General features: G+C 34.8%; 1 protein-coding gene across 1 annotated transcript; it reads left to right on the top strand.

The window, feature by feature from the left end:
* LOC137389969 (uncharacterized) lies at window positions 1–19,212 on the top strand. The gene is made up of 6 exons (XM_068076169.1): window positions 1–257; window positions 3,385–3,571; window positions 5,327–5,506; window positions 13,298–13,448; window positions 17,003–17,074; window positions 18,986–19,212. The coding sequence occupies exons 1-6, from the start codon at window positions 32–34 to the stop codon at window positions 19,061–19,063; spliced, it is 894 nt and encodes a 297-aa protein (XP_067932270.1). The 5' UTR covers window positions 1–31; the 3' UTR covers window positions 19,064–19,212.
* Window positions 19,213–24,657: the final 5,445 nt, after the last annotated feature.

The following is a 24,657-nucleotide window of genomic DNA, read 5'->3' as shown; positions in this document are numbered from 1 at the left end:
TGTGCAGACTGGGCTTCCAGCTGGCAGCCACATGCGGCATGGAAGTGGTGCTCAAGCAGGGGCATCACTTAGCAGTCATACAGGGCCTACAAGTTCTACCCAGAGTGCTTCCATTAACCCACTCATGAACCAGTCTGAGCAGCCATCTTCTGGGCAGACAAAAACTCCTGCCTTCGAATGTGGAATTGTCAAGAGTGAATTGGAGACAGATGATTACCACCTGTTGTGCTGCCTCCTGGGGTATCTTCTCGCTTTAGGTATTTATATCTTCTATTTCTTGAGAATAAAGTTGTACAAGATATGCTATTTGCACAATCCACTCAATGTGGAATTATCTAACTACAGCTTTAAGCATCGAATGTACGACATCGCTCGTGCGCTATTAGGAATAAGTTCGGCTCAAAGTCAGCTCAATGTTGCAGAAGCTCTCAACTTGTGGAATCTCACTAAATGTTGTCAATATGTTGTATAATGCACTGTAAATGGAATTTATAATTGTATTCAATATATAATTTACATACTATATTTATAATTGGCTGAAAAACTTAGCAGAACATATTTAAACTAGTTTTCACTGGCATAAATATGTTCAGTAAACGGTATTAGCTGAATGCTGTAATAAAATAACTCACCTAATGAATTTGAGTCGCTTAAATTTATAACCATTACATGTGGTGATCTCTCAAGCAATCAATCATGATCTTCAAGCGTGCTATTAGTAACCAAGTCTTTTCACAAGTGCTTCAAGCATGTGTATTTTAACTGATGTAATAAGTATGCCCACAATTATTTCATTGTATTTCAATGTAGCCACTTGGAATAGTGGTGAGCACGCACTCAGCAGACTTGGAGGTTGTGAGTTCAAATCCAGTGTGAAGCAGATTTTTTGTTCGGATAACTTTATCAATATAATTAGACATGCGAATGACTGACAAACTTTGGAATATGTACAGACTAGCAGTGCTACCTGGCATTGCCCGGGTAATAAAAAATTCTTGAGACAGAAAATTGATTTGTGTTTAACATATAACAACATTTGCCATTCTAACTTTTAAACTACCTATCATGAGAGAAGTGTTATGAGTAGTTGAAATAAATTAAGAGAGAAAATAAAAACAACTCTAAAGCTTTTCAAACTTTGTCAAACAACTGTAACTAAAGGTTTTGGGCAGGACATCTAAATTAAAAATAAATAAAACAACTGTAAAGATTTTCAAACCACTGTGAATTTAAAATTTCATAACTTTTAATTTTTTAATAACATACAGTGAAACCTCGGTTCTCGAATATAATCTGTTCCAGAAGGTTGTTCGAGATCCGAAACAATTTTTCCCATTAGAATTAATGTATGTAAATTTTAATCCATTCCAAGTCGGGAAAACAACTTCGATAAATTATTTTTTTAACAATTTGCACCTTAAACTCTACTGTATACTGCATATTATAAATAAAAGCGGATAGATATAAATAATGTTTAGTTTTAATAAAATGTTTTCTATCTATGAGGATGAAAAAAGAAAAAAAAAGTAAGCACTCCATATGTTTTGCTCTTAAAACATCGAAAACATACTAAGTTAAAATACAATATTAAAAATTGCAGAAATTGGTAATGAAACTGCAAAAAATGCAACAGATCAGTTACATCAAAAATATTGTGAAAAAAGAAAATATAAACAGCAATGGAACGTTTACTTCACATCTTTGAAGGAGAATCCTCCTCCAAAACAATCTATTGTAACTCGACTGGAGGAGTTGTCTCCCTATCAAATCTCTTCGGTAGAGGAGATGTCACCCCAGATGGTTCCTTCTTTTTTGTAAAGAATTCACGAAGAATAACCTGCTGCTCCCTTTGTTAACGAATGTTTCCATGCTGTTTCCGGAGTTGTTCCGAATGTTTACTTTCAATGCACATGCTCCGGTTTGGTTGAGAACCGAAATTATGTTCGAAATCCGAGATGAACATATTTCAAATTTTTTGGTCGAAAACCGAGTTGGTTGGGAACCAAAGGGTTCAAAAACTAAGGTTCCATTGTTCAAACGCCACATCTATTTTTTTAAGCAAAATGTTACATCGAATAATGCATTTCTAGACATAATATAACGCACATACATGTAGGTATTTCTGGAAAAATTGATGAATTAAAAGCCTAACACTAACTACTAATAGTAAATTATAAAAATAATGATAAGAGACACACTATATTTTCATACTTTGATACTGTCTTTTTTAACTCAATCGTGGTTCCTAAGGGCTTTTTTAGTTTCTCATTACTGCTGACTTCAAGAACCATTATTAATAAAAATTGTTTATAAAATTAGGAAATAAAGTGTTTGCACAATGAGTAAAGTCTATCCTCGTTCAACGCACACCTGGCTGTTCAAACTCCAACTACATGTATGAATTCCAAGGAAACGTATTCTAAAATTCCTTGTTCAAGTTTTGAATTGTTTGAGTTCAGAATCGTTTGAGCACCGAGGTTCTACTGTACTTTATTGGTCATTTATTTATTAATATTACTTGTATGCAGTGCAATATATAACATTGTTCAATCAGCTGTTGGAAAGAAGAGGAAACTTTTGGGAAACTACCCTATATTGTAGAACTTCTGCCTTACATCGTAGATGTTTCTCTACTCAATAGTTTGTCAAATATATCCAATCAGTATCCAGTGGTTTGGGATTTGACTTCTACGTATCGAGAAAGTGATTCGGTTTGTTAGGTATTATTTGACACAAACAGGTGATTTGATATTAATCAAATTACCTGTTTGTAGCTGACTTAAATCGATTTCAAATAAAAAAGTGATTTGAATACGGTTCTTTCCATTTGAGTTATCTAGTTTCTCTCAAAATGCTCCAACTATTTCTGTTAGTTTTATTTTTCTTTTTGCCTTAGTAAAAATTTTCAGTCGTATAACTTATCGTATACTTTTTCATAATATTATTTGATTATATATGTTATAACCTTATAATGCTGTTATAAAGTCATATTGGGTGTTAATTGACACACATTTGTGGAAGTATATAGTCTTTGACCTCACATTGGTAAAATATGCAAAGAGAATGTTGTTGGATTTGCCTCTGTGCCTCTTCACTCTTACAGACATCGCTATGTTCTCCCTGGTCTACTTTACAATTTGTTGAATTATTTTCTAATAGAGATTATTAGTTGTTTTTATGTATTTCAAGGCTTTGCCAATAATTCTTTACAGTGATTGCTTTGTAGCAGGTACAAGTAGCACTGTCTAGTCATAGTTTACCCTTTTAATGAGTCACTTAGGCTAGTCTTTCTATAGCTTTATAACTGCAGCTTCATGGGGCACTCTGGCCGTTTATACTCAATAGTTTACTCACAGCTTAATATTTCTTTTGGATGGTTTTCAGGGAAGAAGATCTCTTACCTCAATGGGAATGATGCGCGAGAGGAGCGTGAGAAAGGAAAGAGATTAATAGAATGCATCAAACGTCATATTGAGTCGCAGCGTGTCAGAGTGTCAACTTCAGGCCCTCCTATGAGCACGCCTGCTTCCCCTACACTAGACCATAGTTGGTCTCTTGCAAAAGCTGGCAGGTAAACCTCTTGAAAGGATGTATAGGAGCACTATAACTTATAAAATGATATGCTAGCAGTGTTGTAACCAAATATCAAAAAATTTACGATTTATGCTTGATCAGTTGAACCTGGTCAGAACTTTTACATGTGTGTATTTCTGTTCATGAATTGTATATACTCAGTTGAGCAAATTTACAGCACAGATCTTCAAACCACCTTTTAAAATTTGTAGACTTGCTGAAAAAGAAATTGTATGCATAATGTTTAAGTGTTATTGTATTCAAATTTCAACTCTTCCTTGGTGTGTAATATTTTCAGCATCCATATTAGGAAACTTTGCTATATAAGAAAGTGAAAATTGTTAGTGATGTTTAAACATTTAAAATTCTCTACAATAGAGGTGGAACGAGACAGGTTTTTTAAGTTCGAGACGAGACTCGAGACACTGTCTTGTAAAAATTCGAGACACGAGACAGTAAAATAATGAGCATTTGGTGATGATTTCACTACACAAGTACTAGCTACTTGGTATATATAAAATTAATAAAACTATTTTTAAATTGAATTTTCACCTGGTGTAAACGATTTAAATACAACATTTTAATAGTGATATGCATGTAGTTTTTGTAAACAAAAGTGACACAAACAGCTCTAAAATACCGAAGTTATATATTCTAAGAATTTTGAGCTTGATTGATCATAATTATTATAAACATATTGCATTGTACATGTATATTTTTACCATCTATTGAATAGTTCTTACTTTTTAATGTAATGTGTAATGAAACCGATAGCCGTCGCTCTACAAAGAAATACCGCAACTAAAAGAACACACGATAACGCTTTCATTCTTATCGTTTCATTAATGTTAAGTTTTGTTTGTGTATTAACTGTAGTATGTAAATTATATTTAAATTGTACTCATGAAATTATATTAATTACTGTATACATGCACATGTATATTCTTATATTGAGCTAACAAAACGTCATTGTTAACCGAACACGGACTATGGTCGACACGGCCTTTCGTTCGTTTCTCCGTGTCCGGGCAAGTTTTACTCGCGATTGGTAGTATATACATAAAGGAGGCCCGAATTTTATGAAGGACAGTTGGTGTTTAGACACGATACGATAAAATACAGACATTTTACCCGCAAAAGTCTTATTTATTAAATTGGATTATCCGAAGAGTAATTAGATACGACCCGGTATCTGTTTTAAGGACACAGAACCGAACTAAAATATAACAGAGCCGTTGTCCGGACTACATGATTAGACTCAGTGGCCAACATAATCAATAACAACAGGTAGTAACGGACCGGGTATAACTTTAAAGGCAGTTGCCCGCACTCCATTACAATATATGGAGTTGTTGCTACCGCAAGAAGCCATGTTTTAACGACCGTGCGCAGGCGCTTTAGTTCTATTTCCTGTCTCGAGTTTGGCAATAGTTAGGTCGAGACGAGACCGATACGAGACAGGTCGATACTCGAGACGTCTCGTGTCTCGTTCCAACTCTACTCTGCAACTGTAGGAACCTATTTGAGACCATCCATTTCTACTTTAAAGCAAATCATGTTTTTTATAACTTTTTCTATTCATATGAGTCCCACGCTCCAACCTGATATAGTGTGAGCTTGGTTGATGTTTAGATGTTGTCCTTCAGTGGCAGAAAACGATGCGTGGTTTAATCATCTGAATGCAATTGTTTGATGAGTCTATGATATTATGAGGACTAGCCTGAAACTAAATACATCATACATATATTCTTAGGCTATTTGGACAGTACCATCATTTCTATGGCAACTACGAGGATGCTGTAAGATGCCTTATTCATGCAATGGAACATTTGAGAAAGGTTGACCATCAAAAGCTTGACCCTGAGGTTAGACCACTTTGCCAAATTCGAGCAGAGCTGGAAAAGTACTGCAATATACGCAGTGAATCGTTAGGGTGAGTCAGCAATGTTTTGTCCAAAATGAATAAGTCCAAAAGTACATTAGTAAGCTGTAAGTACACTAGTAAGTTGTAAGTACACTAGTAAGTTGTAAGTACACTAGTAAGTTGTAAGTACACTAGTAAGTTGTAAGTACACTAGTAAGTTGTAAGTATACTAGTAAGTTGTAAGTACACTAGTAAGTTGTAAGTACACAAGTAAGTTGTAAGTACACTAGTAAGTTGTAAGTATACTAGTAAGTTGTAAGTGCACTAGTAAGTTGTAAGTAGACTAGTAATTTGTAAGTACACTAGTAAGTTGTAAGTACACTAGTAAGTTGTAAGTATACTAGTAAGTTGTAAGTGCACTAGTAAGTTGTAAGTAGACTAGTAATTTGTAAGTACACTAGTAAGTTGTAAGTACACTAGTAAGTTGTAAGTACACTAGTAAGTTGTAAGTATACTAGTAAGTTGTAAGTGCACTAGTAAGTTGTAAGTAGACTAGTAATTTGTAAGTACACTAGTAAGTTGTAAGTACACTAGTAAGTTGTAAGTACACTAGCAAGTTCTAATTATACTAGTAAGTTGTAAGTACACTAGTAAGTTGTAAGTACACTAGTAAGTTGTAAGTACACTAGCAAGTTCTAATTATACTAGTAAGTTGTCATTGTATTGGAAGCTCTTTAAGTCTCCAGTAAAACTCAACAGATGGTCAGATTAACGTTCTGGTATTTTGTTAATCTTAACACATCGTGCTGTCAAACATATTGGTAGAATATACATGTAAATTTATGAATAGTTAGATTTATAATAAATTTCAAGGCTTGATTAAAATAAGAAAGTTAGTTTCTACTTAGAAAAATTACTGGTTCCTTCAGAGTTGACAAATTCAATTTAATTTAGATAAATGACTGCTTACTAAGGCTGGATTATTTAAAACTGAACAATATGAGTATGTTGCGATTTCTTCACGCTTTAGCATCGCGTTGCTTCGATATGGACTTCCTATTCAAATTCTTGAGTCGCTGCACACAATGAAGTCCTTATCCAATGAGAATGCCCGCTAGCCTCCAACTCAATCGTGTTGCTAGGTGATGAGAATTCCATCAATTGTAGATATTATTCGTGATAGATATAGTGATATTTGTAATAGGTTACAATTGGGATAGCTAAATATTTGCTAATGCACAAAACAGCTGTGAACAAACTAAACCAAGCACATGTTTGGTCTAATAAAAATTCTTTCCAATACAGTTAGTACACTAATATGCCCAGTATCAATATGCTAGTGGGCGATTTTGTTTTTAAGTATAAAACACAAATATCCAAAAAAGTTAACACATGCATCAGAATGCTTTTGTAATTTTCTTTTAGTATGAACAGTTGCGAGTATACACTAAGAGCTTGTTAGAGGCTAAGATGAAACATTTGAGTGAATACTTATCATAAGTTGTAAGATGTGATAAATTCATAACTACTAGCATTCTGAAAGGTGTATGTGTGCTTATGGATGAATTGTCAGCAATCACCCAGTTAATAGTTCAACACAATTATCCCTGCACTTATTCCATTCACTTCCAAAGCACTGGCTTCACTAATTACAAATACAGTCAAACATGGATAACTCGAACTTCACGGGACCGAGCAAAAGTGTTCGAATTATCAGAGCGTTCAAGTTATCAGAGCACTGTCACAAGTCCATGTATTTACTTATTTATTAGTAGATACATGTACATATACAAACTATAATATAAATCAAAAGCACAAATGGCTTGTTTCAAATTAAATGCTTCTAATGTAAAGTTTCAAACGTTTTTATTAAAAAGTATAGATATTTTTCTATCACTCGAGATTGGTTTGTTGTTTGAGGTGATGCTATTGCCAAGACGTTTTTTTAGATTGACAATGGCAAAACTTGATCGTTGTTGAAATGCTCAAAAGAAAAGACATCTTTTTCTTTTGAGCGTTTTACCCACGATCAATTTTGCCGATTTTTCTTGAAGTTTATGCAAAGATTACCTTACTTTACCTGGGATTCGTTAAGAGCAACACTCCGAGGCAGTTCAATTAGAAGTTTTACGAGGTTTTACAGTACATTGTATATCACTCACGCTTTTTGAATGGATACTTATTGAATGTACACACGTATTCTGTGTTTAGGTCAAACGATGAATAGTTTTTTTAGCTAAGACAACGTATACGTTTAATTACAACAATTTTTAAGACGTTTTAAACATTCAACATTCCGACGTTGATTCAACACGGAATCAACGTCGAAAAACTATTCATCATTTGACCTAAACACAGAATACATGTACGTTCAATAAGTATCCATTCAAAAAGCGTGAGTGATAGAGTGATATACAATGTACCGTAAAACCTCGTAAAATTTCTAATTGAACTGCCTCGGAGTGTTGCTCTTAACGAATACCACTTTCCTTGCTTCCGAAGGGCGATAGCTAAGCGGATGTTTGGTAGAAATCAAATTTCACCAAACCTTTAGAAAAGTCGTTGACAAAAATATTTTGCCGATAGTGGTAATAACGACGCTTATGAATTACGAAAAGATGAGGTTTACCTCTATGGCTTGGAATAAAGTGATTTTCTAAAGCGATAACAACCGTTTCGGTAGCCGTCGGGCACAAAACAGTTCGAGTTAACAGTGTTGAGTTCGAGTTATCTATAGCAATTTATCATTACGTGGGAACGGACCAAAGAAACCGTTCGAATTAACCATGTGTTCGAGCTATCCGTGGGCGAGTTATCCTTGTTTGACTGTATATGGGTTAGGTTTTTTATTATAAAAATCCAGATTGTAGATTTTGGAACCTCCTACTAAAACTTAACTGATAATATACTTTAATATGTACTGTTACAAAAAAAGTTCATTATTTTCATAATCTCCACATGTTGTTATATTATAAACTGCACAATATACTGGATACCAACTTAAAAATGAAATTAAAATAAATGTTTTGTTGGTTGTTGAGGTCCTGATGGTACCTCTTGAAGTGTCATTCAGTTTTATCATTGTTGTTTCCTGTATAAAAATAAAATAAATTCTAAAATGTTTTTAAAAAAAAGTGAAACAACTTTTGTTGCAGGCGAATCATAATTCACAAATGTTTAAATCTCCAAACACAAGTTTTACTGTGATTAAAACCTGCATTACAGCGTAACGCTGGCCATCAAAATCTGTTGCCATAGTAATAAGCCACTTATAAACAATATTATAACTACCTCACTACTCTATTCATACAATTTTTTAGTGAACTAGAAAATTTGACACTTCTAGTAATGTTTTACCATAATAATTACTCTTGAAACACCAGCTTTTGTTGCAAGTCAACCTTTAAAGGTTGACTTGCAACAAAATTCACATTACAGTTATTTGGTATCCAAAGATTCACTATGTCTTACTCTGCTGTGTTGTAGGTGTAAAATATGTGGAAATGTGATTACAAGCTTTTAAAAGCTCAAAAGCTAACAATTAATCGCCGCCATCATGAGATCGCTGTAGATTAGAATCTCTTTCCAAAACGACTCAAATTTGACGCAGTTGAACGCGATGTGCTTTTGTTTACACTTTCATGCAACCTCATTCGTCAAAATATTTTCACAAATATACTTCACGCATTCAGTCAAACCATGTCGATTGTCCTCACCCGTCTATTTCATTACCATTGTAAAACTGTCACTTTGAGCACTGATATCTCAAAACCTAGCCTAAAAATCAGTTTAATTTTTTAACCTTAGTTTGAGGGGGTGCATATCGTGCTCTGGTAAACATGAGGTGCCTGTTGATCACTTGTGATGGTCTAAAAATGCGGCAGAAAATTGTTCGTGCCATTTGGTGGGAAATACGGGTCACATGATCAGACTACGACTAAATGATTAGACCACGCTGAAACGAAACTGTAAAGTAGTGAGCATCTATATTTGATAAAGGCTTTCCCGTAAAACCCGAAGTGTTTGCCATAGACTAGTGCTACGAGATGTTTATATTGAGCCTTTTATTGGCTTTTCATTTCACGTGATAACTTCACGTGTCAAAACAATAACCAGGTCGAGTTAATTACGCCATCAAAATATGGGATTCCAACCTACAGTCATTTCTTTCACTGTTCGTTTTTGAGCTTTTGAGAAATTGCAATCACATTTCCACATATTTTGAACCTACAACACAGCACAGTCAGACATGGTGAACCTTTTGATACCAAATAACCGTAATGTAAATTTTGTTGCAAGTCAACCTTTAAAATTTATATACTTCATTGGAAAAATAGAATATAGAGGCCTACTGAAAATTGCATAAGAGGTCATTACGACACGCTTCCCATTGGTTGCTATATTATGGGCTGGCTCAGCCCTTTTTTTAATCATCATGATACTCTATCAGGGTATGTACGAGCAGGAACGCTCATGAATGTTGTTACTATTTAGTGTACATATAACTACATTTCTGTTAGTGGTTAACGCCGTGAACAAATACCAATACTGATAGTAAACTTTCATTTAATGTCGAGTTTTTATATAATGTATGTTTACCACATGCTTGTCTTACACTAATAAGTAAGTTAATGTGCTCTTGAGATATTTTTGCCACTTGTTATTGTCTTGGTAAATGAAAATATAGCAGAGCAAACATGAAAAAACACTAATTAATTTCATTTTAAACAGCATAAATATAAATATTACATCCTTTCTAAATTGTAATTTTTTATTCTCACATGAAATTGAATTGTATTTGAATAGCATACCGAATAGTAATGAATAGCATACAAATATTTCATATTTACGATTTTATATTATATATTTATATATATATATATATATATATATATATAATGTACAGCAGATGCTTCTACAACATGAGTTATCTGTTCCAGGAATGTTTACGTTATAGGAGCTGTACATTATACATGTAAATTGCCTAATCCTTTCTAAAATATTTCCAAACTCACCCATTTGGCCCTTCAAGAAGGAAAAAATAGACATAATTTTTTAATTTATTGGTTGTACAGTAACTGTACTATTATTGGTTTGTATCAACAACTTTCCTCCTTTTTCCTATCACTTTCACTTGGTTTATGGTCTACGATTACTGTAATTTTAGAATAAGTTAAGAGGAGAACGGCACACCCTCAATGTCAATTTACATCAATTTTTAATTTTGTTCTAGGCTGCAAGGTTTATTCTGCAAATAAAAAATAACAAAGAAGCATTTAATATGTCTAAAATAAAGTAAAAAAAACTCTTCACTGTACATAATAAGAATGGTATCTGTCTGATCGTCCGTCTATTCGTTGCCAGGGTTCAAGGTTAGGTAGAAAAATAGCTTTGACGAGACTAAAACGTGTGACATTCAGCTTGGTATACCGACACTCTAACACCTGCACCAATTGATCACTTTTAGGTATTTCTGAATGATTGTGAAATATTATCTGTATTTTATCAATATACCTGATGGTCTGGCACAAGGAACTAGACTGCTACTAGTGTATATGCATGTAATAGAGATAATCCTTCGTGTGGTTTTCCCTTCCGAGAGCAGCCAGAGAGAAAGCAATATTTTCATGCTAACTACTTACAAGATTCTCGTGATTAAAATTGAATTTGAGAACTTGCTCTGATTTGGCATTTTGCTTTTTATAGAACTTTTCATGTCGTACGAAACAAAAACTTTGCCTAAATTATTTACGTGATGTGGCATTTCTATTATAGGAAGTATACATTATTATAGGAGTGTCTACTGTACTACAATATATTCATGTCTATTCAATTTTAATTTACTATTTACATTTATTAGCTAAATAGTAATTAATATATTATTTATAAATATGATAAAATAATATTAATAATAGTAATATTATTAGTAATTAATGGTCCAAAACTGCATTAAAATATCTCCTAGGCTTAGATTGCAACTGCTGCTAGCAATTATTTGTTATTCATATTCTATAAAATATGTATTATTAGTGTTTCTAATGTTAGTTATCAAGACTTTTTAACTAGTCAAATTTTTAGTTTGTGGAATTGGTAAAAAAAATTTAAATATTAATCAACAAATATAAATAGATTTATTGACTGCAGCATCTGTGTATTGATGCAATTTTATTTGAATTAAATCTATTTTTCAACTTAATAATGGATATTGTGTTAATTTTTACACATCAACTAAAAAATAATTTTATACTACCCGTAAAACATCGAATTGATTGCCACCTCTATTTGAGCGCCACCTCTGTTTGAACGCCACCTCTATTTGACCGCCACTATGAGAGAAGGGTTGAAAAATAGAGCGTCACCCTCTATTTGAACGCCTCCTCCATTTGACCGCCCCTTTGACAATCTTTGATCTTTATGAAACCATAATATCAAGTGATCAGTAGAAATGTGTCCACAAAATCGTATTAATAATGAATCGTTTATTATATAACTTATAAATATGCAGATTTATAGCATATTATTTGACAGCATAATTGCAGTGATCAGGTCCTACAATTGATTGACTCTCGTAACTCTTCTTCTATTGCACATAGAAAGCTAGTTTTGGCTGCAAGCTGTAGTAAACATATCAATGAGTGCAATGAGCTTTTATGCAACATAGGTAAATGTAGATATAAAATAGAAATATGTCTTCAAATTTAGAATGGATTAAAAATTGTAAGTGTTAACAAATTGCAAAGGATACAGACTACGATATCATTGCAAGTTAATTGCAACCAATAGATATCAACTGGTAAAAATATGTCTCGGTTTTTCAATGCATATTTATTAATAGATATTTGACAAGTTGGAGGTAAGTTAGCAGATTTATTGCATCCAAAAGGTTTAATATCGCTACACCGGAAAAAGATAACAAAATATAGGCGACATTCGCTTCGCCTGTAATGTGGCTAAATTTATCTTCCCAAAATTCTGACAGGCCATTTGAAAAATACACCACCAGCCTCTATTTGAATGCCGCCTCCAATTGAGCGCTACTATAGCAGAAAGATTGAAAAACAGAACGCCATGGCGTTTAATTAAAGGTTTTACAGACCTTTTATATTCATAATGTATTTTTAAATAGTTTTGCTGAAACTAGAAAAAATTAAAAGCAATTTTTGGATGGTCTTTAAGAAAATCCTTCCAATAGCTAGATACATTCGTCAATCTACTCGCTGATGCAAATATGAATGGCAGCGTTATGTTAGCAATATAATATGAACTGCGAACGGCAGCGCTATGTTAGCAATGTCACATGATTGGGAATGGCAGCGTTATGTTAGCAATATCATATGACTAGCTGCGCCTCCCGGCATTGCCCGGGTATTAAAAATCAGCTTATAAACAATGAAAAGTGATGAGCGTTGCCTGCCACTCGCTATTAGCCTGACACAATGCCAATAGAAAAATTCCAGTAAGCTTACTAATAATTGCTAAGGCTTCTAATGACGGTACTCAATAACTTTGCATCATGGTAATTGCTCCCATATAGCAACATACATGTATATTGCCTAGTGAGTCTATCAGTCTCTGTGGCCGAATTGGTACGGTGTTGATCTGGTGAACAGCAAGATGGTCCGAGATCAAATCTTCTTTGGTACGGATTCCAAGATTTTCATAGCAGACGTATGGCATATCCACGGGCATACTTTGAGAAATATATATACATGTATAAACTGTAGAAGCTAAAATTCACTAGTTTACAATGCATATGAACTTGTCCGACTGTGTCCTCTCAGTGCTATATTCAAAGCTTATTTTGAACGTAGGAATCATTTTGACTCTATGATAATCATTCGAGTATTTGTTTTTCTGCAGCTACCAGCCTTTCATACAGCCAGGAGAGGAAGAGGTAGAATACCTGGATAATGTGATCAAAGCTATTCCTTGTCCAACTGGATACAACAGACCTGAAGAGGAGAACCCTCATTCGGTGTGGTTGCAACACGTTAGAGACAAAGTTGTCGTTGTAAGTTTGACTATCCTATCAGCAGCGAGTGTTTGTCTCTGATTAGCCTATCAACAATGTCTCTGGCTAGCCTATCAGCAGTGGGTGTTTGTCTATATCTTATCAGCAATGAGTGTTTGTTTGTAACTAGACTATTAGCAGTGAGCGTTTGACTCTAACTAGACTATCAGCAGTGGGTGTTTGACTCTAACTAGACTATCAGCATTGAGTGTTTGTCTATAACTAGACTATTAGCAGTGAGTGTTTGTCTCTAACTAGACTATTAGCATTGAGTGTTTGTCTATAACTAGACTATTAGCAGTGAGTGTTTGTCTCTAACTAGACTATTAGCATTGAGTGTTTGTCTCTAACTAAACTATTAGCAGTGAGTGTTTGTCTACAACTATCCTATCAGCAATGAGTGTTTGTCTCTAACTAGACTATTAGCAGTGGGTGTTTGTCTATAACTAGACTATTAGCAGTGGGTGTTTGTCTATAACTAGACTATTAGCAGTGGGTGTTTGTCTATAACTAGACTATTAGCAGTGGGTGTTTGTCTATAACTAGACTATTAGCAGTGAGTGTTTGTCTATAACTAGACTATTAGCATTGAGTGTTTGTCTCTAACTAGACTATTAGCAGTGGGTGTTTGTCTATAACTAGACTATTAGCAGTGGGCGTTTGTCTATAACTAGACTATTAGCAGTGAGTGTTTGTCTATAACTAGACTATTAGCATTAAGTGTTTGTCTCTAACTAGACTATTAGCAGTGGGTGTTTTTCTATAACTAGACTATTAGCAGTGAGTGTTTGTCTATAACTAGACTATTAGCATTGAGTGTTTGTCTCTAACTAGACTATTAGCAGTGAGTGTTTGTCTATAACTAGACTATTAGCAGTGAGTGTTTGTCTATAACTAGACTATTAGCAATGAGTGTTTGTCTCTAATTAGACTATTAGCAGTGGGTGTTTGTCTATAACTAGACTATCAGCAGTGGGTGTTTGTCTCTAACTAGATTATTAGCAATGAGTGTTTGTCTCTAACTAAACTATTAGCAGTGAGTGTTTGTCTCTAACTAGACTATTAGCAGTGAGTGTTTGTCTCTAACTAGACTATTAGCAGTGAGTGTTTGTCTCTAACTAGACTATTAGTAGTGAGTGTTTGTCTCTAACTAGACTATTAGTAGTGGGTGTTTGTCTCTACCTAGACTATCAGCAGTGAGTTTTTGTGTCTAACCAGTCATAATATCGTTACATTGAGACAATCTTGCAATGGAATAAGCAATTTACATGTATTGTAAAGGATTTGTACAGTAGCCGATACTAATTCAATATGAACTTGAATGAATAACTCACTGCCCGTTGAGTTTAATAGAGTATTTGCTGAGCTTATGATTACAGAATAAAGCATTTGATAGTTCATAAGCCAGCACAAATACGGCTGATGAGCAGGCAAGATGAGCAGAGAAATGTTCCGAGTGAATTATAATATAATAATTTATATATTAATCTCAAACTTTGTCATTCGTCCAGCTACAGCGATTAAAGTTTATGAATAAAAAATGCACCTCGTACTGGATTTGAGCTTATGAAGCTTGCAAACACCCAACCACAAGGCTAAGCCATTCTTATTATTCCCATTACTTTTACCATATACTATATACCCTTTCCGCGGTTGCAAATGCAAAATTGTTAATTAATACAGTGCGCTTTCGAGACACAATGCCCTTGTTATCAAATTTCTTTTCAACTTACTATATGGAACACAAGGGTTTTTCCACCCTCCCCATACACGGAAAAGATTTTTTGACTTTTGAGCCAATGGCTCAAAAGTCGCTTCCTTACGTATGACCTGGGCCGAGCTGGCCCAGGCTGTCCTGAGTTGTGCCGAGCTGGCTTGAGTAATGCTGTTTCCAAGCTGGCCTAAACTGAATTGAGGTACCGTCTTTCACTATAAATGCTGAACTGAGATAAAGAGCAAGCGAGCATTATATTTCTTTCAGGCGTTGTAGAAAGGATTTCGTGAGTAGCACATCGACATTTTTGTTATTTCTTTGTAATCAGTAAAAGACCGCTAGATTTTAACTTCTTGAGAACTTATTGTTGATATTGAATGGCTCAAAAGTCAAAAAATCTTTTCCGTGTATGGGGAGGGTGGAAAAACCCTTGTGTTCCATATAGTAAGTTGAAAAGAAATTTGATAACAAGGGCATTGTGTCTCGAAAGCGCACTGTATTAATTAACAATTTCGCATTTGCAACCGCGGAAAGGGTATATAGTATATGGTAAAAGTAATGGGAATAATAAGAATGGCTTAGCCTTGTGGTTGGGTGTTTGCAAGCTTCATAAGCTCAAATCCAGTACGAGGTGCATTTTTTATTCATAAACTTTAATCGCTGTAGCTGGACGAATGACAAAGTTTGAGATTAATATATAAATTATTATATTATAATTCACTCGGAACATGGTGTATTGAGTGATTTTTCTATATTATCTTTTACGAAACTAGCGTTCCTAACAATAAAAACATAGATATATAGGGCACCCCGGGTTATGATGTTCTTGTTTTATGGTTGTTTTGCCTCATGATGTGGAACATAATGTTTTTTGTGCCCTCGTTACAGCATTTATTTGCCATATGACATCAGCAACTGTGTCTCTCGAAATTCGAATTTGGCAGTTGGTGTGCTGTATAAGTTGGAATAACAAAGATGCCAATTTGTTATTTGCCAAAATCCCTCCCACAACGCCTGAAAGAGACGATGTTTTCTTTCCTCTTTGTCTCCTCTTTCTCTCTTCTCACTTGCACTCTCTCCTCTCTCTCTCTTTCTCTCTAACTCTCTCAGTTTAGCATTATTCGTGTTTTGTAAATGATTGATATTGCATGGATAAAATGAAAATTAGTAAAAAGCAAGCAAAAGTGAAAATTTATAGTGCATGCCAGAGTTTAATACAATGTTTACTATAAACTTTAATTAATTATAGGTATATAACTAAATATATAACTTTAATTCGTTAGCCATGGTCCCTTGGATTGGTAACAACGTTAAAGGAAGAAGTAAGAATAATAACCATAAGCAGATCATAACCACTAAATACACTAAAGTAGGTAATTATAGTTACTAAAGTTAATATACTATATATATAATATATGTAGCATATTAACTTAACTTAATATTAATATAATATATATATTTTATTATAGATATAATATATATAGTTATATATATTATATACATATAACTATATATACAATATAGTATAATATAATATATACTAATATACTATTCTGTTACTAATTTTCAATAAGTAGTTTGTATATAAAATCTTAATGCTTTTTGCCAGGGGGGTGTGCACTAGATAATTGTTATGGGTTTCTATACCCTTCTATACAAAATTTTCGCCTTTTGATGCCAACGCCGGAATGAGTTAATGTCGTATGGCAGGCCCACTGTATAACAGAATATAAGATTGGGTTCCTGTTATATGGTTTTAGAGCAAGATGGCATCAGAGTTTGGCATCATTGTGTTCAACATTTTGTGATAGTTATTCAATTTCATACAAATTTTCTTTAGAGACAAGCCATAACTGACAGCGTTTCGACAGACATAGACAATCTGTCACGAAGCTTGTCTTCTACGTCAGAGGTGAGTCTGGTTGAAAGGGAATTCACCAATAAATTTTTTTTAAATTCTGTTCAACGATGTCATCTCAAGGAAAAAATACCAAAGAAGTACAAAACGGTATAAAGAGAAAATTTGCAAAAACTAAATTAAATTATATGAAAACTAAACAAAAAGTAAAAAACCTGCTACGATAGCTGTTATACAGTAAATATTTAAAGCAATGTTAACAGTCCGACGCAAGTGATATCAACTGAAATATAAAGTATACATTTGCAAATTTGAGGTAGATACAAACTTAGGTTAGTACATGTATTAGGTTCTCTAACACACTTACCTAACTACTAACTGCCATAATTCAAGAGTTATACCGACTAAATTTTTTATACAAAATTAATTTACCATAAAACCTCTAATTTAACGCCATGGTGCTCTATTTTTCAACTCTTTTTCTATAGTGGCGGTCAATTAGAGGTGACGTTTAAATAGAGGCTGGGGTTGTATTTTTCAAATGGCTTGTCAGAATTTTGGGGAGATCGATTTAGCCCTTTTATGAGCGAAGTGAATGTCGCCTATATATTTGCCCTCTTTTTCCAGTGGCATGGTATTAAACCTTTTGGATGCAATAAATCTGTTAACATAACTCCAACTTGTCAAGGGTCTCTTAATAGATATGCATTGAGAAACCGAAAAATATCTCTACCAGTTGATATTTATTGCTTGATATTAACCTGCAATGATATTATAGCCTGTGTCCTGCTTTGCAATTAGTTTAGCTTTCAATTTTTATGTCATTCAAAATTTGAAAATATATTTGTATTTTATATTTATATTTACCAGTGTTGCATAAAAGCTCATTGCACTCACTGATATGTTTGCTACAATTTACAGCCGAAACTGACTTTTCATGTGCAATAGAAGAGGAGTTATGAGTTTCGATCCAATATAAGATCAGGTTACCGCAATGATACTATTAAATAATATGCTGTCAATCTGCAAAGTTATAAGTTATATAATGATAGTTTATCAAGTGCTACACATATATATTCATGAACAAGTGACATAAACGAACTATACTTATATTATACATGCAGAAACAAAAATTAACGTTTCAAAGCAAAAATATTTGAATCGTTTGCTCAAATAACTGCGTTCTGATTGTTGCTTTTGGTGGAACAAACATATTCTGGTTGTTCAATACCTTCCACACTGTTTTTTGACCTCAACTTTTCTTCTGCACTGCTGAACTAGCCAATATTAGCGTCCAAACAATTTTCTGGCAGAGCAAAACTTTTACTCGTTGCATTTAGCTCAAATCAATGTGTAAAAGTTTCGCGCACCAAATGTAACCTTTGGTCCAAAACAGGTTGTTCATCGACCATCGTAAATTTAAACCGTTTTTCATATACATGTACTTTGATGTATCAAGATCGCGTTAAACAAGGAACTACTATTAACCTGAGACAGTTATTAATTATTTCTATGGTGTTGCTTTCAGTTTCAACGAGAAAAGAGCGAAAAGCTTTGGAGTTGGACAACAAGAGATATCATTAAATTATTGGTGTAAATGGTTTATTATTAACACGATTTTGTGGACACTTTCTTACTGATCACTTGATATTATGGGTTCATAAAGATTAAAGATTGTCAAAGTGGCGGTCAAATGGAGGTGGCATTAAAATAGAGGGTGGCACTTTATTTTTCAAGCCTTCTCTTATAGTGGCAGTCAAATAAAGGTGGCATTCAAACAGAAGTGGCGTTCAATTAGAGGTTTTATAGTATTTTTTGTATTTAGAAGTTTGTTCTTGCTACTCTAAAAACCAGCCTTTAGGTTTTAAACATTAAGTTTTGTATATGAAAGGTTTTAAGTTATGCAAATTTTTGTTACAAAACCTGTGCTATAATGACCTAGCTGCAAGAAGCTTTTTGTTTCAGGCATTTTCTCCCATTCAGAGAGTTCCGAGCAGACCGGTTCAGTCAAGTGATGCACGTGAAGGAGACAACATATATTAAGAATTTATTTTTATTCTAATTCTTCAGATTTGTTGTTAGTTCAGCTAGAATTGATGGGCTTACCTAGGACTGAAGGTTGCGTCTGATAATTGTCAGGAACCTACTGAAAGCACAACTCATCAGCATCTATGTTATCAAATTCGCATAAGTATCTACACCTACCTACCGTAAAAATACTTATTTTATTTTTTAACTTTTACAGATTCACCGCAGCATTAATTGTTTCATTTAATATAACTTTTAGGTGGTAAAGGTAGTATTTAGACAGGTAGCACTGACAGACAAAATTGTTAAACTTTAGACATGAACACACAGGTGCTTTCTGTACCTGCACATCTACAATATGACATGAGCGTCAGGACTTGGTTGGTCATCCACCTGAAACTTCAGCTTGATAGAGCTGCAGAGCATAAAGACTGCTCTATTTAAACACTTATAGCAAATTATGATCATCTCTTTTTCAGATGTCAGTGCGCTTTACAATAAAATTTGATTTCTATTTTTAGCTGGCAGCATTTGTGTAGGTTCAGCATTAAATTTAGGACAGATAGTTGCTGACGGTGATATCAACAATAGTATGAGGAACTTCTAGATTTTGAGGTAGATCTTAGAACAGGTGCTTAGAATGAACTAGTTAGCATTAAATCCGCAAAAAGGGAAAAATGACTATTCACTACTATAATTCAAAGGCTATTAATGATGTTTTAGACTAATATTGAACAATTTTTAAAAATAAAATACAACACTGTTTCAGTTAGACTGTAATTGCCTGGGAACCCAGTGCCTTACGTTATTTCTAAAGCTGCTCAACACACAAACTTAGTAAAATTCTGTGAATTGTCAGAACACCTCATATAATGATTTTGCTGTTCTTATCCACACAGTTGTTTACATGAATGTCCAACCTTTGACTTTAATTGGAATATGATTGTTTTAATGGATTTTATTCACATTAAATATGTAAATCTTCATGAGTAAAAACATTTCAGTATTGTCCAGCAATGCATTGCTTTGTTCTACACGTTCCTGTTTTTTACCTCTTTTTGACTGCATTTTATTCTTTCATACAACTGATTTTGCTATCTATAAAATAAATTTAATCATCTGACTAAACCAAAAGAAGACAACTCTGAGTTGTCCGGTTGCAATGTCATTCATAAATCAACTCATCGCTGCAAGTATGAGAATAGTGAGAAGGCTGCAAAGCCAACTCGGGCATAAAAACTACATTTTAAGTTTGTATTCTTTTCAACTACTCTTAGTCATATAGATTGTCATACATATACTCCACAAGCATTGATAGAGTTGGTGCCTTCAATATTCCAATGTGCTTCAATGTTAGACCATGCTGCGTCGCAGCCATTTAATTATTTAACATGAGCTCAAAAGCTGAAATATTCAACCAATATTATAAGCAAGACCTAAGGTAACCAACATCTGGGATAACTTACACATAGTCTAATCAAAACTTTCTACATTGAAGACTTAATGGGTAATCATCTGGTGTAGCAAACATCTGGCATTGTGGAACTCTTCTATGACTAAATGCTGGCATAGTCAACCTAAAGTCAACCGGCGTAGCCTAAACCTCACAGCAGATCATAGACTTTGATATGCTTAGTCACTTTCCTAAATCATGCACTTATTCTAACCATTTCACTTTTTCATAAAAAACAGAGAATTCTAACTGTACAAAATGTGTGATTCATAAGCCATGTTTGTCAATAGTTTGTTATTGCAAGTTTTCAACACTAGAGATGCCCCGATTCTAAATTCACCAGACGATTCAGATACCGATCCGATATACCGATTCTTATTGAAAAATAATCCCATTAAGATCTTTTGTGTTGCATAAATAATTGTTCATTTTATTACAGAAAATATAAATATTAATATATTCCTTTGTATTTATTTATTGTAAAAATATATATATATGTATATACATATTCACATACTGAGATACCGGGCATGTAGTAACAAAACGGTCCATGTTTCTTGTAATTAATAATGGTAATTACTGTTAGTGTTTCAATTCTCTTAGTCAGAAGTCTCATCTATCACTATCAATGTAGCCAGTTGTACCGAAGAGGGACTCGCTTGCCACAGATGATAGAGGACAGGCTAAATATCGATAAGCTACTGGGATTATTTTGTACGATACTAACGATACATTGTATCGTCAGGATCAAGAGAGAGATAGAAAAATTTAGGTATCGTCTGCTCAAATTACTTTCGTAATGCTAGTAGATAGAAATATTACACTGCATTCTTGTTTCCCTTCTTCGTTATCTTGTTCGTGATTGGCTCCAATAAGTCCCATCGCTGTAATTGGGAAATATCACACGTTGTGACCACGTCCTCACTAAAGCAAAAAGGTTGATGTTGATTAGGCTATAGATATGAAATAAATAGTGTGACAGGCCCAGAATTCATTAGGTAAGAGTAAGGAAATAGCAGCCGATGATATTTATCAGTGTAGCAGGCTAAAATACTGTTTTTTGTTAAATAGTTGATCTGTAAAAAGTATCTGAAGTTACAGATTTTTAAAGAAAAGATCCGCAGATACCGATTCACATACTTAATACTCATATTGATACCGATTCTGATACCAAAATTGGGGCGACTTTATTAAACACAAAATTATGCATGCCAAAAAAAGCACTAAAGCGCTAATGTGTGACCCTAGCAGTCACTTGAATAGAATATATAGCACTAATATGTGACCCCAGTAGTCACATGAATAGAACATATAGCACTAATATGTGACCTCAGCAGTCACTTGAATAGAACATATAACACTAATATGTAACCTTAGCAGTCGCTTGAATAGACCATATAGCACTAATGACGCACAAATATTTCTACTTACGTTCTTATAAACATACATACATTCTGAGCACAACAATAACCAAGACAACAATACAACACCAACCTCTTCTGACTGCCATCATTCTGTGAATTGGAATACCTATCATATGCGTAGTAGGATTAGGTCTGTCGTTAGGTATGTCATTTATAATTGTTTTAGCGCTGACTCACACTCCATCATCTATTAAAGTAATCACGATATGTTTTTGTCATTAGTTAGTTTTGCCTAAGGTATGTTATGGTATGTTATCATAAAGCAATTATGCTGTGGTTTTCGTAGCTGTTTTTGCTGTTGATGAGTTATGCTAGGAGCATTGTGTTGCTGGAGTCAATAAGCTACGTATGCTTGATCAATAAAGGAGATTATCACAACAGAGCTGAAGTTGAGAGGCATTTAGTAAGATTAGTAGACCAAGATTCAGAACTTACAAGCTATTTCGGCTCAACAATGGCACCAGTAAAGCTGTCAGATATAATCACTAAGTATGAAGACAGCTCTAGTGGAGAATTCAGTGAGTGGTTGGATAAGCCAGAACTGGTTGGAAAATTACAAAAGATTACAGATCTTCAAACATTTGTGCCCTTGTTTCTTGCTGGACCAGCCTTCACAGTGTATAAACAACTGTCGGAAAGTGAAAAAGAGGATTATGACAAGCTAAAATCTGCATTGCTGATGGCGTTTGGAGTTAATTGTTTTACAGCTTATGAGCAACTGCAAAAAAGAGTGCTGCAAGAGGGTGAGCCAGTTGATGTTTATCTGGCTGACATCAGAAGGTTAGTAGCGTTAGGGGGGCAAAATGATGCGGAGCCAATTATGAAATGTGCTTTCATGGTAGGGCTGCCAACAGATATTTCTATTCAGCTAAAATCCATGGCATCAGTAGAAAAACTAGGCCTGATTGAACTTGTAGATCGAGCAAGAATGATGCTGAGCACCCAAGCATCTGAGATGGCATGTGCAGCAGGTGCGATGATGAAACACAAACGAGGTTGTTTTACTTGTGGAGGCTCAAATCATTTTGCTCGTGATTGTCCTGGTAATACTACTCCTAGGCAACAGATAAGAAAGCCCCGGGTATGTTACACATGTGGTGAGCTGTTCCATCTGGCAAAGCACTGTGCAGTTGGCAAGGAGACTGCACAACAGGGAAATGGTCAGGGGGAGCGTCAGCACCGGATGTTCCTCCACAACGTCAGTAATCAGTCAGGCGCTGCCATTTATCACCATCAAAATACAAGCTTGCATGATAAAAACTTTAGTGGACACTGGATGACAATAGTCTGTGCTTATAAGTCAGCTTTGTCAAGAGTTGGGCTTATCAAAACGTGGACCACATAAGGTAGTAAAAATGCTAAACGGTGAAGGTACAAGATGCTGTGGTGAAGCACTAGTACATTTGTTGGTGAATAATACAAATGTAACAGCTAGATGCCTGGTTGCCCCACAGCTTGTGTGTGATGCCCAGATGATTATTGGAATGGACATTATAACCATGCTGGGAGGAGTGTATGATGGAAGTAATAATGATGTGCGGTTTGGAGGACAGCACTGTTCAGCAGGTGCAGTGACAGAAAATGATCCAGAGCAGTTGAAGATTGATGAAAGTGACTTTAAACCTGTGTTTGATGGTGTAAAGTGGATGATGGAGTGGAAATGGAAAAATGGTGAACCTACAATGGCAAACCAGCGCAGTAAACATGCAGTGCCCAACGATTGTAGAGAGATCTTTGATGATGAAGTAAGTCAACGGATAAGCAATGGATGGCTTAAAAAGTTTAACCCCCATGTTCATGGCAAAGCAGATGGTGTTATACCGTTAATGGCTGCACGGCAGCCAAACAAGCCAAAAAAGGTGAGACCGGTCATGGATTATCGACAGCTCAACGCTTTTATAAAGAGTACCCCTAGAATTGATGTGGCAGTGTGCCAAGAAAAACTACGGGCATGGCATAAAAGAGACAATCAGGCTTCAATTTTGGACTTGAGGAAGGCATACCTGCAAATACACGTGTCAGAACAATTGCAAAGATTTCAACTTGTGAAATTCAAAGGACAACTATATGTGATGAAAAGAATGGGTTTTGGCTTGAGTGTTGCCCCTAAAGTAATGTCAAGGATAATTGCCAAGGTTCTCGCCCAAGACAGCCACATATCAGAGGGAACTGATCACTATATAGATGACATTTGGGTGGACGAAAGTGTTGTTACAGCTGAAGAAGTCAGATGGCTCTTGTCAAAGTATGGTTTGGAAACAAAAGAACCTGTGCCGTTGACCAAATCCCATGTGCTAGGCCTGAGAGTAATCAAAGACCCAGATAACCAGTACAAATAGTACAGAGATGGTGTAGTTCCCATATTACAGGAGATTCCAACAAAACGTGAGTTATTCTCTGTGTTTGGGAAGTTGATTGGTCATTACCCAGTGGCAGGATGGCTGAGACCTGCCTGCAGTTACCTGAAACGACAAACTAATGAGATAGGATGGGATGAAGAAATTCCAGTTCCTGTCAGAGCGTTTGCCAAGGAAGTCATGAACAGAATCTCGCAGCATAATCCAGTCACTGGGCGTTGGAGTGTGAGCAACGTTTTAGAAGGTGTTGTGTAGTGTTATGCAAGCAGTTTGGCAGTTGATTGTTGTTTGGAGATAGATGAAAGTATCGTAGAAGATGCTACATGGCTCAGGAAAGTTGATGGGTCACATACCAATGTTGCTGAGTTGGAAACA

This window comes from Watersipora subatra, chromosome 3 (assembly GCF_963576615.1).
Source record: "Watersipora subatra chromosome 3, tzWatSuba1.1, whole genome shotgun sequence".
Lineage (NCBI taxonomy): Eukaryota > Metazoa > Bryozoa > Gymnolaemata > Cheilostomatida > Watersiporidae > Watersipora > Watersipora subatra.
The sequence above is the reverse complement of the archived record's forward strand: the minus strand, read 5'-3'. Positions and strand labels throughout refer to the sequence as shown.

Coding starts and splice junctions, on each gene's coding strand:
- LOC137389969 (XM_068076169.1), top strand. CDS start 32: ATGCGGCATGGAAGTGGTGCTCAAGCAGGGGCATCACTTAGCAGTCAT. Junction 258..3,384: donor GGGGTATCTTCTCGCTTTAG/GTATTTATATCT, acceptor GATGGTTTTCAG/GGAAGAAGATCTCTTACCTC. Junction 3,572..5,326: donor TCTCTTGCAAAAGCTGGCAG/GTAAACCTCTTG, acceptor ATATATTCTTAG/GCTATTTGGACAGTACCATC.